General features: G+C 41.2%; 1 protein-coding gene across 1 annotated transcript in view; it reads left to right on the forward strand.

The window, feature by feature from the left end:
- Nucleotides 1-18504, forward strand: part of ERMP1 (endoplasmic reticulum metallopeptidase 1) — a gene marked incomplete at its 5' end in the record, with an annotated part of 55353 nt that overhangs the window by 11004 nt on the left and 25845 nt on the right. The window contains 4 exons of the mRNA XM_006152500.3: nt 10470-10616; nt 11273-11365; nt 15235-15447; nt 17282-17502. Of these exons, the coding sequence (XP_006152562.1) occupies nt 10470-10616; nt 11273-11365; nt 15235-15447; nt 17282-17502 (674 nt within the window). The remainder of the gene's footprint in view (nt 1-10469; nt 10617-11272; nt 11366-15234; nt 15448-17281; nt 17503-18504) is intronic.

Here is an 18504-nt window from a genome sequence, read left to right on the forward strand (position 1 = left end):
TTGTTTGTGTTTTTTTGTTTTTTTTTTTTTTTTTTTTAATAAAAGTGAAACTTTGAAAATACTTTAAGGCCCAAGAATAAGAAAACTGGTTATATAAATGGTGATTTACATTCTTTCCTTTCTTACATCATTATTTTTTCCCTCTTAGGATGATTTCCATCAGCACACAGATATGTCTTTTAATTTTATCTTAAAGAAAACCACTTTTGCCCCAATTCCAGTTACTTTCTCATTTCTCCGACCCTTCACTGCAAAATTCCTCAACATAATATGTAGTTATTGTCACCAATGCCTTTGCTGCTGTTCTTGACCAGTGCTAGTTAGCTTTCATTTCCTCATTCCAGCAAAAGTACTTTTATAAATGTCACATGGGTGGGCTGACCCCATGCCCTGGTGTTTACCTGGATCCTGCATAGCCAATTGTGTAGGTCAGTCCTGACCCTGGTGCCTTGAAAAGTACGCTTGGCATGTGTATTGTAAATGCCCAGAATCCCTACAGGGTGGAGAAGAGAAGGGATTGTGGTATGATCATTCCCCATTGGATGATCTCTCTCATTTTCTAGTGAGTACATGTACCCTCTAGCAGATTAAAAATGGTCACTAGGGCAATTTCAGTCATTACTTAGCTTCAATAATAATATTTGCCGGGACCAGCAGTTGGTGTGATGGCTATGTTGCTGGATTCCCATGTAGTCGACCACGGTTCGAATCCTGGACCCCCGGTGGCTTAAACTCACGCCGGGCGTGTGTGCGTGCATGCCCAAGATCCTGAGAGGAGAATGGAGGCAGAGGGATTGTGGCGTGGCCATCCCCCCTAGGGTGTGATTTTTTTACTTTCTGTCTCTCTGTCTTGCTCTGTCTTTCTGGCGAGCACACACACCCTATAGCAAAAACCTCTCAAAAAAAAAAAAAATTGCCAATCTTTCTCAGTGTCCTATATTAGTTTTTTGTTTCTTCTGGATTTGATGCCAGTAACCAAAAACAGAAAGAGATAGAGCAGTGGGAATGATGCTGTAGGTCTGATAAAGTGGGTCTGCTTTTAGTAAAAATGCTAGAGAATTTGGACTTTTTATTTTTGGCACTGATCTCTCTCTCAACATCATTCATGTCTATACTCTTTCATTAGGAAAGGTAGGATTCATTCTTTTTTTATTTTTTTAAAACAAATTTCAATCTATTTAAACTTTAATTTGTGGTTACAGAACACTTTTTTCTTAGAATGATATAGAGGCACATTCTTTTAAGAAGGATGAACACACAGAAACTGGAATCATAGAATTTAGGTGATGTCAAGAGAAAGATGTAAATAGAAAATGTTTCTATAAGATGACAAAGAAAATCTTTATAGGGAAGGTAGTATTGATAGGATAGTGCTTAAGAGCACAGTCTCTGTAGTTAGATGGCATAAGTTCATATCTCAAAACCTCAGCTACAGCGCACTCTAGGTGTAGAATGTTGGCCACATCATGTAACTGCTCCAAGCTTTAGTTCCTCGTCTATAAAATTGGGTTACTGTTAGTACCTACCTTTTAGGGTTAATAACCACACAGTGAAATTTTTAGGTCTAATTTGTCATCTAAGAGATTCCCTTTGCTTTGTTAGTGTTGTGGAGAGTATTGGGTATTTTACTCCAGGGCTAATTTGTATTCCCATCCCAATCTCCTCAGCCTCCCTTTTTACACCCAAACTTGTCTTGTCCACAACCTGTGGGCTTCAGTAGATGGCCAGTGAGAGGATGGAGGGGGGATGGCACACTCCCAGTGCAGCGGTAGAATCCACATGGAGTTAAAAGCCAGGTGGTAGATATTTAAAATTGTAACTTCTGTTAATGAGTCTTATATTTTTTTCTCAGGTATTTTTTAGTGGCATAATCCATAACATGAACTTTGTGCTATGTTTGTCACCTTTTATTTTAAGGCAAGAATAGTTCTCAGTGTTAAGCTTAATGAGCTTTTAAAAACAGAACATAATAATGTAACCACCATCCAGATCAAGATATAGAATACGACTGGAACCCTAGAAATCTTGTGATTCTTTGCAGTGATTCCTCCCTTTAAAGGTTATCACTTTACTGACTTAAATCTTTTTTTTTAAACAAATATTTCATTAAGAAATTATTACTATTTTATTATTTTTTTATTTTATTTTTGGAGAGATTTTTGATATAGGGTACATGTACTCACTGTAGAGACAGAGAGAGAGAGAGAGAAAGCAAGAAATCACCCCCCCAAGAGGGGATGGCCACACTGGAATCCCTTCTCCTCCATTCTCCTCTTGGGACTTTGGGCACACATGTACACATATCTGGTGTGAGTTTTAAGATGCTGGGTATGGGACTTGGACTGGGTTGGCCGTGTGAGAGTCCAGCGACATAACCATTACATCATCTGCTGGTTCTAAAATTATTATTATTTTTTTTAATTTGCTGTAGGGCACATGTGCTCAGTGAGAGAGAGGTAAGTGAGAAAGCAAGCTGCAATATCCAGGACTCAAACCACTTTCGACCATGTGGGAGTCCATTGCCTTAACAATCACACCACAGGGACCAGCAGATGGCGTAATGGCTACGTCACTGGACTCCCATGTAGTCGACTGCAGTTCGAGTCCTGGACCCGGTGACTTACATGCTGGGTGCACCCAAGATCCAAAAAAGAGAATGGAGAAGGGATTGGCGTGGTCATCTCCCCTGGGGGGTGATTTTTCACTTTCTGTCTCTCTGGCGAGCGCATGTGTCCTATGCAAAAAGCCTCTCCCTCCCCCCCAAAAAAACCAACCACATCATCTGCTGGCCCCCTGACTTAAATCTTAATTGATTTAATTTTGCCTGTATTTGAGCTTTATATAGTGACTCATACACTCTGTTTTCTTTGTGTATGACTTTTTTCTCCCACTGATATTATATCTAAGATTCATTTGTATTGTGTTTTGCATTAGTTCTTTTTCATTGCTGAATATTAATTCATTGTAGAATAATATATTAATTCTACTACTGGTGATAGGTTATTTTTTTTAAAATTTTTTTTTTTTTTTGAGAGGTTTTTGCTATAGGGCATGTGCGCTCGCCAGACAGACAGAGAAAGACAAAGAGATAGAAAGCGAGAAATCCCTCCCCAGGGAGGATGGCCATGATGCAATCCCTTCTCCTCCATTCTCCTCTCGGGATCTTGGGCATGCACGCACATGCGCCCAGCGTGAGTTTTAAGCCACCGGATCCGGGACTCGAACCGCGGTCGACTACATGGGAGTCCAGCGACATAGCCATTATGCTAATTGCCAGTCCCTTTAAATAATTTTTTATTTAACTTTATTATTATTATTTATCGGTTTGATCAGAGAGAAAGGGAAAGTGAGAAAGCAAGCCACCAGGTTCAGGATTTGAACTGTGTTTGGCCATGTGGGAGTCCAGCACATTTAACCACAGCACCACCTGCCAGTCCCAGTGATAGTGTACCTATGTTCAGCTCTGGTAGATCCTTTTGGTATATAGTTTCAAACTTAGATGCAGAAGTCTTGAATAACGTATCAGCAAATGGATTCCAGCAAAAAATACACACACACACACACACACACACACACACACACACACACATGCTGTGTACATATACATGTGTATATATATATATACCTACACACTGTATATTAATACATACACAATACATATACACACCATATATACATACGTACACATACATACACACACACACACACAAAGATAATGCTTTCCAACTATGTTGAGCAACAAGATGGTTTGATATTTAAAAGTCACTCTGTAATTTACTACATTATCAGAATAAAGGAGATTGTGTGAATTCAGTCTCCATATGGTCCTTTCAGTTGATAAAGAACAGGAATATGTTCTTCTGTTATTCTAAAACAGAATTATACTTATTATACTTAAGAAATATTAATATAAAGGGCCAGCAGGGGGCTTGTTGGTTAAGGGCATTGGACTCGCACTTGGCTGACTATGGTTTGAATCCTGGACCTGGCAGCTTGTTCTCTGACTTTCCCTCTCTCTCTGTCTGTGTCTCTCTCTCTCATCAAATTTTAAATAAATAAATAAATAAAGTTAAATAAAATAATTATTTAAAAAAAGAAATACTAATATAAAACTGTTTTCTACTGAACAGTGTATATTCAGATTTCTCTAATTGTTCCAAAAATGTTCTGGCTGTTTTTGTTTTTCCATCTGTATTCCAGTTCTGGGTCAAATATAGCACTTATTAAAACATGTTTAGTTCTTTCTTCTCGGAGAAAAAGAGAGAGATAGGCATTCCCACAGGCTCTTCATGTTGCAGTCCTTTCCCAGCTTCAGCAAGCCCAGGCATGTGTGCATGTGTCTGGTCTATACAGGGACACTGTAGCCACAAACCCAGGACCTTTCCATGGAGTCTAGCTTTACAGACAGTTGTGTCATGACTACCCAACTGGTTGACCTCCAAACATTGCATTTAGTTATCATGTATTAGTAACTATATCACAATCATTATTCCAGTGAAAGTGTGAAGCTTATTTATTGTAAGGTGAACACCCTTCTAATCTTACCTCATGAAAGAGGATTAGACTCTTGCCATGCCTTCTAGTTTTTTACCTCTTTTCCCTCCTGTTTAAGAGTAACTGTTATCCTAATATTTATGATAATCACTTAAATTTTTTTTTTAATTTTAAGAGAGATATTTTTGCTACAGGGCACGTTTACTTGCCAGAGAGAGACACACACACAGACAGAAAGTGAGAAATTATCCCCCAGGGGAGATGACCATACTGCAGTCCCTTCTCCTCCATTTTCTTTTGGGATTTTGGGTATGCACGCCCATACACCTGGCAAGAGTTTGAAGCTGCCAGGCCCAGGACTCAAACTGCAGTCGGCCAGGTGGGAATCTAGCGACAACCATTACGACATCTGCTGGTCCCAATAATCACTTTTTTAAAAACTATATTTATTTCTTCTGTGAGAGATAGAGACACAGGCATCCCCCAAAAGGGTTTTTTTTTTTTTTTTTAATTTTAATTTTTTTTGGAGAGGTTTTTGCTATAGGGCGCATGCACTCGCCAGAAAGACAGAGAGACAGAAAGCGAGAAATCACTTCCCAGGGGGGATGGCCACACTGCAATCCCTTCTCCTCCATTCTCCTCTCGGGATCTTGGGCATGCACGCACACGCGCCTGGCGTGAGTTTTAAGCCACCGGGTCCAGGACGCGAACTGCGGTTGACTCCATGGGAGTCCAGGGACATAGCCATTATGTTAACTGCTGGTCCCCTCAAGAGGGTTTTTATGCCATGATCCACCCTCAGTATTAACTGGCCTGGATGATCAGCATGCATGCAGGTAAATGTGTGCTTAGAGAGGTCCCGGGATGTGAACTTGAGACCTTTCTCGTGTAAGCCTATTTGTGTTATCATTGTACCTCCACCTGGTTCTAATAATAATCTTATTATTTCTAGTTTAGTGTTACTTGTTTTTCAATATGATTTGAGTCTTTTTTCTTGAGAGATTTTTTTGCTATAGGACCTGTGCACTCACCAGACAGACAGAAAGCGAGAAATTACCCCCTGGAGGTGGAAGATGGCTATGCCACAGTTCCTTCTCCTCTTTTCTCCTCTCCAGATTTTGGGCATGTGTGCACATGCGCCCGACATGAGTTTTAAGCTGCCAGGTCTGGGACTTGAACCACAGTCAACTACGTGGGAGTCCAGGAATGTAACCATTATGCCACCTGCTGGTCCTTTGAGTCATATTTTAATAGTAATGGTGTTTTAATAATACCATTTTGATATGGTAAGGACTTATAACCTGCATATTTCCCCATCATTTATCTTTTCTCTTTTGTATTTGTGTCCTCCTCAGTTCATCATAGGAGGTATATCATTACTGATGATGTTAACTGCCCATCATTTGATTAAGGAATTTGCCAGGTTTTTCTATTTCCCCCCTTTAGTAGGTACTTTGAGACTATGTAAATCCGATTTCTCATCAAACTTTGATCCCAATTTTAGCAGTCATTGATGAGTCTTGTCTTCAGTGATTTTTTTTTTTAGAATTATTTTAATTAATTATTAAAATTTGACCAGAGAGGGACAGAGTTGGGGAGAAAGAGAGAGAAAGAGGGAAAGTAAGAAAGCAAACTGCCAGGTCTGGGACTCAAACCATGGTCAGCCATGTGGGAGTCCAGTACCCTTAACTACCATGCCACCTGCTGGCTCCATTTTATTTATTATTATTTTTAAAAATTGCTATAGTTATCATAGAAAGAGAGAGACAGAAAGAGGGAAAGTAAGAAAGCAAACTGCCAGGTCTGGGACTCAAACCATGGTCAGCCATGTGGGAGTCCAGCACCCCAACCACCATGCCACCTGCTGGCCCCAGCCACACCACAATCCCGTCTCCTCTCAGGATCTTGGACATGCATACACATATGTGCATGCGCGCATGCACACACACACACACACACACACACACACACAACATGTTTTCCAAATGCTGTTTTCCAGCTCCATCATTTAATCTTTAGTTGATATTTGGAATTCTGGAACCAGCAGATGGCATAATGGAATTCCACATATGTCACTGGAATCCCACATAGTCAACTGCTATTTGAGTCCTGGACCAGGCTGTTTAAAACTCAGGCCAGGTGTGTGTGTGTGTGTGTGTGTGCGCACACACACATGTGCATGCGTGCCCAAGATCCTGAGAGGAGCAGGGATTGTAGTGTGACCATCCCCCTTGGGGGACGATTTCTCGCTTTTGGTCTGTCTTCCCTATGGCAAAAAACTCAAAAAAAAAGAAAGAACTTGGAATTCTAGAAGAAAGGCTTTCCATTTTTTTATGTTAGTATTTCGTGTATTATTTTATTCTATAGGTTATACGTTCTGTTACTATCTTATTTATTTTAATTCATAAATTGTCCCAGTTTAGGCCAGTGTTAGCCGCTTGCAATTGGTGTTTTATTTCAGTGTGCCAGAGGGTCTCTGTACTTGCCAGAGAGAGAGAGAGAGACGAGGGATTGGGCGAGTGTAGAAAACACTCCCCACCCCAGCCCCTGTGGAGGATGGTCATGCTGTAATGCCTTTTCCTTCTTTTGGGATTTTAGGCATGCGTGCATACATACCTAGCATGTTTATTAAGCTGGGACTCACATGCATGGTCGGCCACGTGGCATCCAGCTGCCTTAACCATCATGCGACAGGCTGACCCTGGTTCTAGGATTTCTGCTTGATTCTTTTTCTTTTTCCCCTTTCATCTACTTTTTTTTTCTTTTTGCTCTAGGGTGTGTACTGACTGGAGAGACAGAGAGACAAAGAGAGGGAAAGTGAGAAATCATCCCCTGGGGGGATGGTCATGCTGCAAGCTTTTCTCCCCTGTTCTCTTAGGATTTTGGGCACACCTGCACACATGTCTGGTGTGATTTTTTAGGCCACCATCTCTGAGACTCAAACCATGAGTTGGCCATGTAGGATCCAGTGCCTTAAGGACCATGCTACCTTCTAGCCCCTTATGTCCTTTTTTAATGAGAGAGAGAGAAAGAAAGAAAGAGAGAGCCAGGTATTTTTTTATTTTTTTGAGAGGTTTTTGCTATAAGGCGCATGTGCTCACCAGACAGACAGAGAGACAGAAAGCGAGAAATCACCCCCCAGAGGGGATGACCACGCCGCAATCCCTTCTCCTCCATTCTCCTCTCTGGATCTTGGGCACACACGCACATGTACCCGGCATGAGTTTTAAGCCACCGGGTCCAGGATGCAAACCACAGTTGACTACAGGGGAGTCCAGTGACATAGCCATTACGCTAACTGCTGGTCCCAGAGCCCAGTGCTTTTGACAGGATCTGGCCATGCTGCCTTCCAGGGCCCCCCAGATCACAGGCACATACTGCCATTCCCAGAGTGTTCAGCCCAGAGTTGTGCAGCCTCAGCATTACACAGCCCCAGCATTGTGCAGTGGCACCCCACTACCCATGCCTCCACTGCTGGGCCATTTAATTTAACTTTTAAAATAGATTGCATTTATCAGGTGAAGTTTTATTTAGCACTTTTTTTTTTAATACCCAAGCACACATGTGCATGCTATCTCCCCCTCCCTCCCTACAACAGGGCTTGGTCACAATTCTTTTTCCTTCATTCCCCATCCAATCAGGATCCTGAACACAGGCACCTGCACCCAGCAGGTTTTCTCAAACCTCTGAGACTCAAGCCTGGTCAGTTTTGTAAGATCTGGTTTCTTCTGTATTGTGCTTAACTGCTTTGGGACTGACCCAGGTGAAATTCTTGATAATTTGTGTTTTTTTTTAACATATTAATCATAAATTATTTCATGTCTATGTCTGAAAACTCCAGGTATGTGGCACATATATGTCTATTTCAGTACCATTTCTCCCTCTGCTTTTTTCAAATGTAGGAAAGCAATCTCATAGTCTGTTTATAAAGGTATGGAAACAATACTCTTAGATTCCCTGAAATGTAGTTACTTGATCTGTTTTTATCAGTCAGTATGTTGCTATTTTTTTTGGTAGTAGATAGCCCCCACATCTCTGTGGTTTATAACAGCAAAGGCTTATTTTTTCTCATGCCACATTTCAGTTCCTGAATAACTGCACTATGTGTCATGTGTCAGTCTTAGTGTGGTGTCCAGGCTGGAAGAGGAGCCCCCATCAGAGGTGTATGGACCTCATGACCATTCTATTTCTGTTCAGTCTATTGGTTAGAGCAAGTCATGTGGCCAAGCCTGCAGTTAATAATGTGGGAAAGAGTATTACTTCCCTGTGGAGGGATTACAAGTTTTGTGTCAAGGGTAGGAACGTATAATTCTTTTTCAGCAAGGGAGGAGTGACTAATTTGGGACAATTATACATTTTATCATATTATCTTAAAGAAAAAGCTACCAGTTTTATAAAAAGCTGTATGTGCATGAAGATGTGAATGCAAATTGTTAATGATAAAATATAATGAAAAATAGGAACTTTGTTGTTGATATTCAGTGAAATGTTTATTAAAATGATAATTAAAAAAAATAATGGTTTATTTAATTTTATTTATTCATTTTATTTTAATTTGACCAAAGAACACAGAGAGAAAAAGAGAGAAAGTGAGAAAGCAAGCCACCAGGTCAGAGACTTGAACCGTGGTCAACCATGTGGGAGAGTCTAGTGCCTTAACCACCACGCCACCTGCTGGTCCCTAAAAATGATCATTTTAATACCTAGAAATATAACAAAATGTATTTACTATAATGTTAAATGAAAGAGCAATGTACAGAGTTTGTGCACCCACTGAGCACAGGTGTGTACACACAATCATAAATTAGTAAGCAAATTAAAGATATAAAATTGATAATTATTTTAGGATGATAGTATTTATGAAGATTTTTCAGACTGAATTTGTTTTATGCTAGAGTGTACGTGTATATGCATGTGAGACAGCGAGAGAGACAAAGAGCACCCTCTCAGCGGGGCCTGGTTATGCTACAGTTTGTTTTCTCTAGTTCTCCATCCTGTCTGGATCCTAGGCACACATGCCTGGTGTGTTTTTCAAGTTGTCAGGACTAAGACTGGTCGGCTGTGTGGGACCCAGCTACCTCTGTGTAGTGCCTAACTGCTATGCTACAGGGCTAAACCCAGACTTAAATTTTTTTGGTACTGTTATTTTATACTTTAAAATCATTTTCTCTATATAAGTTAGTTTCTCTCTTAAAGTCATACATGTATATCAGAGAAACATTAGAGAATATACAAAAAGGGATCAGAAATAAATTCAGAGTTGGCTCAGGTATGGTGAAAATGTGCTGTTCAGGGGAAGCCAAGTCCCACACGGCAGTTATGGTTTGAACCCCCTGCCTGGTCAGCTGGAAACACGCCAGGCATGTGTGTGAGTGCTCACGATCTGATGGATTGGAGGAATGGGGTTGTGGCATGACTAGAAACTGTAGAGAGTGCTCCTCCCTCTCTGTTTCTCTCATACATATGCACATGCCTTCTCATGAATAAGGAAAAAAAACAAAACCAGGACCCATATCCCAGAACTGGCAGTTACCTTTTTTTTTTCCCCAGTTTTGCTGTAGGGTACGTGCTTATTGGAGAGAGACACAATCTCTTATCTACTCTTCTCTCAGGATTTTGGATATGGAAGCACACATGCCAGCCATGTTTTTCAAGCTGACAGTTCTAGAACTTGAATTGGACAGTCAGGCATGTGAGATCCAGCCAACTTCACCCCATGCCACCTGGCTGGCCCATACCAGTTACTGTTTTTTTATTTTAAGAGAGATTTTTGCTATAGGGCACGTGTGCTCTTCAGAAAGACAGGAGAGACAGAGAGACAGAAATCACCTCCCAGGGGAAATGACCATACCATGGTCCCTTCTCCTCTTGGGATGTTGGGCATGCATGCCCACATGCCTGGCATGAGTTTAAAAAAATTAATATGTTAAAAATAAATTGCCAGATTGACCTTGTGCTGTCGTGTTTCATTTTAGGTCCTGAAAATCCTTGGTTGGTTCAAGCTTACGTTTCAGCAGCTAAACATCCTTTTGCTTCTGTGGTGGCTCAGGAGGTTTTTCAGAGTGGAATCATTCCTTCAGATACTGACTTCCGGATCTACAGGGATTTTGGAAACATTCCAGGTATTTGTTGATGGTTTTGGGTTATTGTGCAGTGTAGATTTAGCAAAAGCAAGCTTCTTGAATTAACAGTATTTTCTGATAGCATATTCTGTATGCAAGAGCTGTACATCTGACTCATTTGAACAGTTCCTAATGCTTTCCTTTTTCAAACCCCACACTAATTTAAATGCTTGCCTTCTCTAGAATATGTCATCTTGCCCCACAGTGTGACAGAGGAACAGGGGAGAACTGTTTAGCACATCATTCCCAAAAGATGGTAATAGATCTTTCAGGAGTCTGACTTCTGGTGTTGTCTTGATTTGCCAAATCCCTTAGCTACTCGTATAGTGTATTTGAAAGTATAATTTGGCCTTGGCCTGGTGAGGATGTAGATGGCCAAGTTTTGATGACTTCCCAAACTCAATATTCCTACCCTTTGCTGTGTGGCTTGTACTGCCTCCCTGTGTAGTAGTAGATTTCCTTGACCATATATTGAAGTAGCTATAGTTCTGTAAGAATATGGAAGAGAATTTATGTAATTCATTCATAAATGTCACAAAACAATTATGGCACTGCTTTGACATTTTATCTTTTGGGAATTTAATACATTAAACAAATATACCTAAAACACAGTTGATCTTTAAAGCAAAATGACTTTTTTTTTCTATATGTCCTAGGAATAGACTTAGCATTTATTGAGAATGGATACATTTATCATACCAAGTATGACACTGCAGACAGAATTCTAACAGATTCCATTCAGAGAGCAGGTTGGTATTCTATTTCTTTTTCCTCCTTTTTTACTTTAAAACAAACCCTGGTGTCAGGGAATGCTTTCAATAGAGTGCAGTGAGGGAACAGAGCTGCTTTGCTGCATATGAGACCCTGACCCAGAGGTAGGTCCTCTGTGTCTATGAATGGTTTAATACCACATTTCCCCCACAAATATGATGGGTAAAGGGATAGCCCCCTTTCTGGCCATGCCCTATTTCCCAGGATGAAGGACTCTATGCACTGGATTGGTACTGTAATTTAGACTTTTAAACTATGGTCTGATAAAATACTAGGGATGAACTAGAAACCTGTAAATATTCTTTGGCCAATGTGTTAGGGAGACAGAATGAGGTATGAATGAGCTATGAGGTATGGGCTTTGGGGCTGAAGAGATATGGCCTTGAACTTTAGGCTTGTAGTTCAGTTTAGCAATTAAGAACGTAGGAACATTCATTGTGAGGAACTAGAAAGGGAGCTGACCCAGAGTTATCCTCTGAACAAAAAGAAGATAGCCAAAGTGAAAGCTATAAATTGAACGTGGCACCAGGGCATGTATTTGGGCAGCTTGCCAGATGCAGAAAACATTGGCATTGATTCATGGCTGGGTAGTGAGGGCAGGCGAGGGGGTGAAAGCGTAAGTGCTTAAGGAGAACACAGGGCCAAGGGAGTGAAAGTATTTTCCAGACAGATCTGGAATAGTCAGAAGAGTGTCTAATGTCTGATGTCCAATGCTGCCTTCAAGAGTTGGTAGGATTTGGCCTGTGGAGAAGAGAGGACGTTCTAGGCCAGAGCGTAGCTTGAATATGATATATTTGTGTGTGGGAGGCTGTTGTTGAGTAGACTGCCAGACTGGAATTAAAGTAGTACTGTCAGAGATGGGGGAAATAAGGTCGAAGTATAGGGGGCAGAGAAAATTAAAAAAGGTTTTAAAAATCATAAGAAGGTGTTTTAGGGATAAGGGATTACCGAAGGCCTGAATCCATGAATAAAATTATTTTAAACACTGTTAGTTTGGTGATATAGTATGGAGTGGATGGTATACGGAGAGAGATAGGCCTCAGGTATTCTGACAGTAATTTAAGTATGGAATAATGAGGACCTAGACTGCTCTTGAGAAAAAGCAAAGAGAAAGGGAAAGGATGAAAGATTAGATACATTTGGAATACAAATTCAGCAAGGTGCAATAGGTTGGATAGACAGGATGACTCAAGTCAGCCCTCAGTGAAGATAATTGTACAGGATATAGAGTGAGCTGGCTGGGGAAAGGATGTGCCATTGACCCTGGTGGGGAGGTGGGAAGATGACCCTCATGCAGGGTGGCGGTGCAGAGGGGAAGGAGACTGAGTTCTGTCAGACATGCGGTGGGTGGGTGGAGGGGGTCCTGTAAACCACCCTGAGGACAAGAGATAGAGAGGTAGAGCTGTGGGCAGAACTGGGTATATAGCCTTGAGAATGGAAGGCATAGGCAGGACAGCACAGGAATGGAGCATGGAAAGGTTTTCTGGAAGAGTGAAGCAAAGGTAGAGGACCATGACTGAGCCTTGGGGAAAACCCTTTTTTTTTTTTTTTGCTATAGGGCGCGTGCACTCGCCAGACAGACAGAGAGAGACAGAGAGATAGAAAGCGAGAAATCACCCCCCAGGGGGGATGGCCACGCTGCAATCCCTTCTCCTCCATTCTCTTCTTGGGATCTTGGGCACACACGCACACGCGCCCAGCGTGAGTTTAAGCCACCGGGTCCGGGACTCGAACCGTGGTCGACTACGTGGGACTCCAGCGACATAGCCATTACACTAACTGCTGGTCCTGGGAAAACACATTTTAAGGTAGATAGGGAAGCCAGTGAAAAATATCTGGTGGTAAGAATGTAGTGTCCTAAGTGAAAATGAAAGTCAAGGATAGGAGAAGCAGCAGGACGAAAAGCAGATCATTCAAGAGCTTCGTATGATTGTTCTGCGTTCAAGTCTAAACTCACTAATTCAGTGATGTAACAGATATTTATCACATCTTTGATGTGCCAGATCATGTCTGACAGACTCTTCCTGCCTCTCCAGCTTCATTTCTGAGTACTCTCTCCCCACATTCAGGACTTTTTTGATATATCTTCTAAGGTTATTTACTTCTTCCATGAGAGAGCGAGAAAGAGAGAAGGAGGGAGGGAGGGACAAGAAGCTCCTTGGCAAGACCTCACGCTGTGATTCTCACCCCTTCCTAGCCAGCCGGGATCATGAATGTGCATGCACAGAATATACAGGTGGCTGGGAATTGAACCCATGATCTTCCATGTGGCTCCAGCATTGCTTGAGCAGCGTATTACCACTACACCACCAAACTTGCCCTCAGTCTTTTTCAGTATTTGGAACTTGGGGTCTTCATCTAGACAGTTCTTGCAATCTGAACAGTTGCCTCTGTGGTGGTTATGGCCTATTCATTCTTTAGCTATAAATATCATTCCTTCCCAGGGCTGCTTCCCTGACTTCTCAGACTCTTAGTCTCCCATTGTATGCTCCCACAGGACTCTACTACCTATCCTTATTAGTTCTTTTTAGTGTGGCTACTTCTTTTCTTTTTAAAAAAAGTTTATTTCTTCTATGAGGAGGAGAGAGAGAACAGCTCCAAAAGTGTTTTTATTTTTATTTTTTAAGAGAGATTTTTGCTATAGGGATGTGTGTTCACCAGAGAGAGAGAAAGTGAGAAATCACCCCCTTCCCCAGGGGGGATGGCCACACCACAATCCTTTCTCATCCATTCTCCTCTTAGGATTTTTGGGCATGCATGCACATGTGCCCTGCCTGAGTTTTAAGCTGCTGGGCCCGGGACTCAAACCACAGTTGACTCTGTGGGAATCCAGTGACACGTAACCATTATGCTATCTTCTGGTCCTGCTCCAAAAAGGTTGTGATACCACAATTTATCCTCCACTTCAGCCAACCCCAGATCTTGAGCCAGTGCATTCCTGGCATACTCAGGGAGGTTTCTGGATTTGCATCAGGAACCTTCTCATATGGTGTTGCCTCCAGCAGAGTGCTGCACTACTTTCTGGCTCTATCTTTATTAATTAATTAATTAATTCATTCATTCATTTATCTATTTTTAGAGAGAGATTTTTGCTATAGGGTATGTGTGCTCCTCAGAGAGACAGAAAGGTAGAATTCACCTCTCAGGGGGGATGACTACGCTGCAGTCCCTTCTCCAGTTTCCTTTCAGGGTCTTGGGTATGCATGCACATTCACCCAGCATGTTTTAAGCCACTGGGTCCAGGACTTGAACCATGATCAACTACGTGGGAATCCAGCAATGTAACCATTACGCCATCTGCTGGTCCTTCCATCTTTATTAAATCTTAACACTTTTGTAAGAAGCCATGTCTATGAGCTTCACGAGAGATCTTTGTCCCTTGGTCACCACTGAATTTCTGGTGATGTAACACAGTGCCTGGCACAGCTAATATATTGGGTTGTCGGGAAAGTCATGACACATTTTTGCATTAAAAAAAACATAGAAAAATACATCATGACTTTCCTGATGACCTAATATATTAAATGAATGGGGACTAAATAACAGTTTTGGGGTTGGTTAATAGAGGGCACAGTTGATCACAGAGAATAGTTCTAATAGAAGGGAAAGGACCAAGGCCAGTTGGCTGAGCTTCTAAGTGAAGAAGAAATGGAGTGGGAGCGAACCTTATTTGAGAAGTAGTAAGAAAAGTTGAGGAGAGCAGTAGAACCAGTAGGAAGCTATTTCTGCTCATATTCTGACTAGTTCCTTATTCTAACAGTGGATGGTTTATTTCTGCTGTAATAGTTGTACTTGTAAATCCCATTCAGATACTCACTTTGGTTACCTTTCTTTTCTTTACAAATAGGTGACAACATTTTAGCAGTTCTTAAATATTTAGCTACATCTGATATGCTGGCTTCTTCTTCTAAGTATCGACATGGACACATGGTCTTCTTTGATGTGCTTGGCCTGTTCGTCATTGCTTACCCCTCTCGTGTTGGGTCAATAATAAACTGCATGGTGGTCATGGCTGTTGTTTTTTATCTGGGCAGGAAATTATTACAGCCCAGACATAAGAGTAAGTATTTTCCTTTACCGCTGTAAATTCTGGCGTGGGTATAGGATTTGCTTGAAGTTTTTTTAGTCATTTTCCTTATGTGAAGGTGTCATCAGAAAGTTCATGGAAAATATGTATTATGAACAAACCAAGCAGGGAGTTCAGATTTTTTTTTTTGCACCACAATCAATTCCTACTTTAATTCTATTTCTCTGCAGATTTTGTGAAGTCCATTTGTATCTTCCCAGGAAATTAAAAATCTTAAGAAAATAATATTTGAGTTATAGTGGAAGAGATTCTTAAATAAATATTAATATTCTTGTTATACTTTTAATTTTGGTAAAGCAGGCAATTTTAATGTACGTATGCACTTATAGAAGTACCACAGGGAGCTGTTGAAAAATGATTTGTACAGATTGACTTTTAGTGAAAGTTGGGTGAATTCTCTCTATAAGCTAAATGATGTAGAGAAATTGCAGATATATATGTGTGTGTGTATATATATATATATAAAATATATATATATTATGTATATATATGTAAAATATTATAAAAAGTCTAACTACACTACAGACCAATAGAATACTATTCTGAAGTATGAACGAACTGCTTTTGTTTAAATTGGTCTCTTTTTGCTTGAGATATTTCTACTTGAAATGTTTTAGAGTCTTGGGGACCAGCAGTTGACATAATGGCTATGTCGCTGGACTCCCATGTAGTTGACCATGGTTCGAGTCCCAGACTCTGTGGCTTAAACTCATGCCAGGTACCTGTGCGTGAGTGCCCAAGATCCCAAGAGGAGAATGGAGGAGAAAGGATTGCGGCGTGGCCATCCCCCGTGGGGGGTGATTTCTTCGCTTTCTGTCTCTCTGTCTCTCTCTTTCTGGAGAGCACACACATCCTATAGCAAAAACCTCTCCCTCCCCAAAAAAGTTTTAGTCTTACATTGTTATGTGCTATTCCAAGATAGAAATATTTAGCAGCAATTTAAATCATTCTTTATCACCAGTTATTTTTCTCTTGGCCTGGATCTTTCTCTTAGCTTCTTTTGGAAATTTTTTTAAAAATCAGTTAATTTACTTTTTTCCTTTTTGAGAGAGGGGGAGAGAGACAGAAGTTGGTATTTTTGACTGGGTCTCTCTGTGCTGCGGTCCACCTGCCCCAGCATCCCTGTGGTTTAGCACTGCAGGCATGTGCAGCTATGCCTCATGTGTTGAGTTGACCTAGGAATTGAACCTGGGCCTCTCCTGTGCCATCCAGCCTCACAACTGGTAGCATTGCCTGTGTGCCACTGGCTGGGCCTTAGGAAGATTTTATATAGAACTTTGTCTTTGCTAATATTTTGATATACAAAGCATCCCTAAGGTAATAAAGATTTAAACTGCTCACTTTCTTAGGAAGGGGTATATCTGAACTGTTCCTATAATACTTACTTCTTTGAGTCTTTAATATACACAGACTCTCAATAAATGTTACTGGAAATTTTAAAATTTATTTCAAAAGAGAGAGAGAGAGGGACCCCTGACAGGGTCATGCCACACTGAGTTCCCTGAGCCTCTCTTGAGCCACCCGGGAACATGGATTTTCCCAAGAGTGCACTCTTTGTGTTCATGTCAACCTGGGAACCAAACCCAGGGCCTTCTCACATGATTCCAGCATTCCTTAGTGGTGCCCCACTGTTTGTGCCACTGTAGGTGGACCTGAAATTATTCTCTGATACCTTCCCTATTGTTAAACAAACCTCAACCTTGGGACATTTCAGTGCTTTGCAATTCCAGTGTTGCAGTTTTTCTTTTAAAGAAAAATTAACTTGAACATAATGTGATGATTGTAATTTTTATTTTCTCTTTATTAGCTGCTAACTACTCAAAGGACTTCTTGTGTGGACTTGGCATCACTCTGATTAGCTGGTTCACTAGCCTTGTTACTGTCCTCATTATAGCAGTGTTCATCTCACTGATTGGACAGTCTCTCTCATGGTATAACCACTTCTATGTCTCCGTTTGTCTGTATGGAACTGCAGCTGTAGCCAAGATAATATTCATCCATACCCTTGCAAAAAGATTTTACTATGTGGTAAGTGTTAGGCATATTATTTAATTTCTTTTTTGCTGCCTTCAAAGATTGAAGACAAACTCAAGTGGGAGATTCATTGTGTTTTGGCCTTTTGAGCTATCAAAAAGTTGCTCAGCATGGTCACAAAGAATACTCCTGCAACTGTGTTAATTTTCTGGAAGGTTTATTCTGAGAATGCTGTACAATTCAGACACACAGCTGGGCTATAAACTGTTTAGGATGTTGGCAACAGCCAGACTTGGCAGCACCACCCTTTCTGCCTTTGCTGAGTTTACTGCTTTTGTAACTGTGTCCTTGTATCTGCCGCCCCTCCCTGAGTGCCTCCAGTTATTTGTGTTGTCTGAGTCTCTGTGTTCTCCACTGGAATGTAAGGTCCCTGAGGGCAGCGGTCATTCTGTTTATTGCTGTGTTCTCTGTGCACAGCATTGCCTCACACACTGCACTAATCTACTGTAAGTATTTGTTTCCTAAAATAGTGGTGCACTGAAAGTTTTCAGTTTTTCCTTCTTCTGTCTGATGTTGATGTAAATTCTGACAGCATGTATCCGTGGTATCAGGTTAAAGACATGTTGCTAGGGAAACCAGAGGGAAGCAAAACAGGGTTCCAAATGATTTATGCTGGTCTTTAAAGAATGTTGTTACATTGTTACAGTTTCAACCACACAAATTTGGTAACAATAAAATATTAGGCTGGGATCTGCAGTTGGCGTAATGGCTATGTTGCTGGACTCGCATATAGTCAACTGCGGTTTGAATCCCGGACCCGGTGGCTTAAACTCACACTGGGCACGTGTGTGTGCGTGCCCAAGGTCCCGAGAGGAGAATGGAGGAGAAGGGATTGCAGCGTGGCCATCCCCTATAAGGGGTGATTTTTTTGCTTTCTGTCTCTCTGTCGCTCTCTGTCTTTCTGGCAAGTGCACACACCCTATAGCAAAAACATCCCCCCCCAACAACAAAAAGAAGATATTAGGCTTATGAAGTAATAGGACTAAAATGATTTTC

Source organism: Tupaia chinensis, unplaced genomic scaffold (genome assembly GCF_000334495.1).
Source record: "Tupaia chinensis unplaced genomic scaffold, TupChi_1.0 Scaffold000354_1, whole genome shotgun sequence".
NCBI lineage: Eukaryota > Metazoa > Chordata > Mammalia > Scandentia > Tupaiidae > Tupaia > Tupaia belangeri.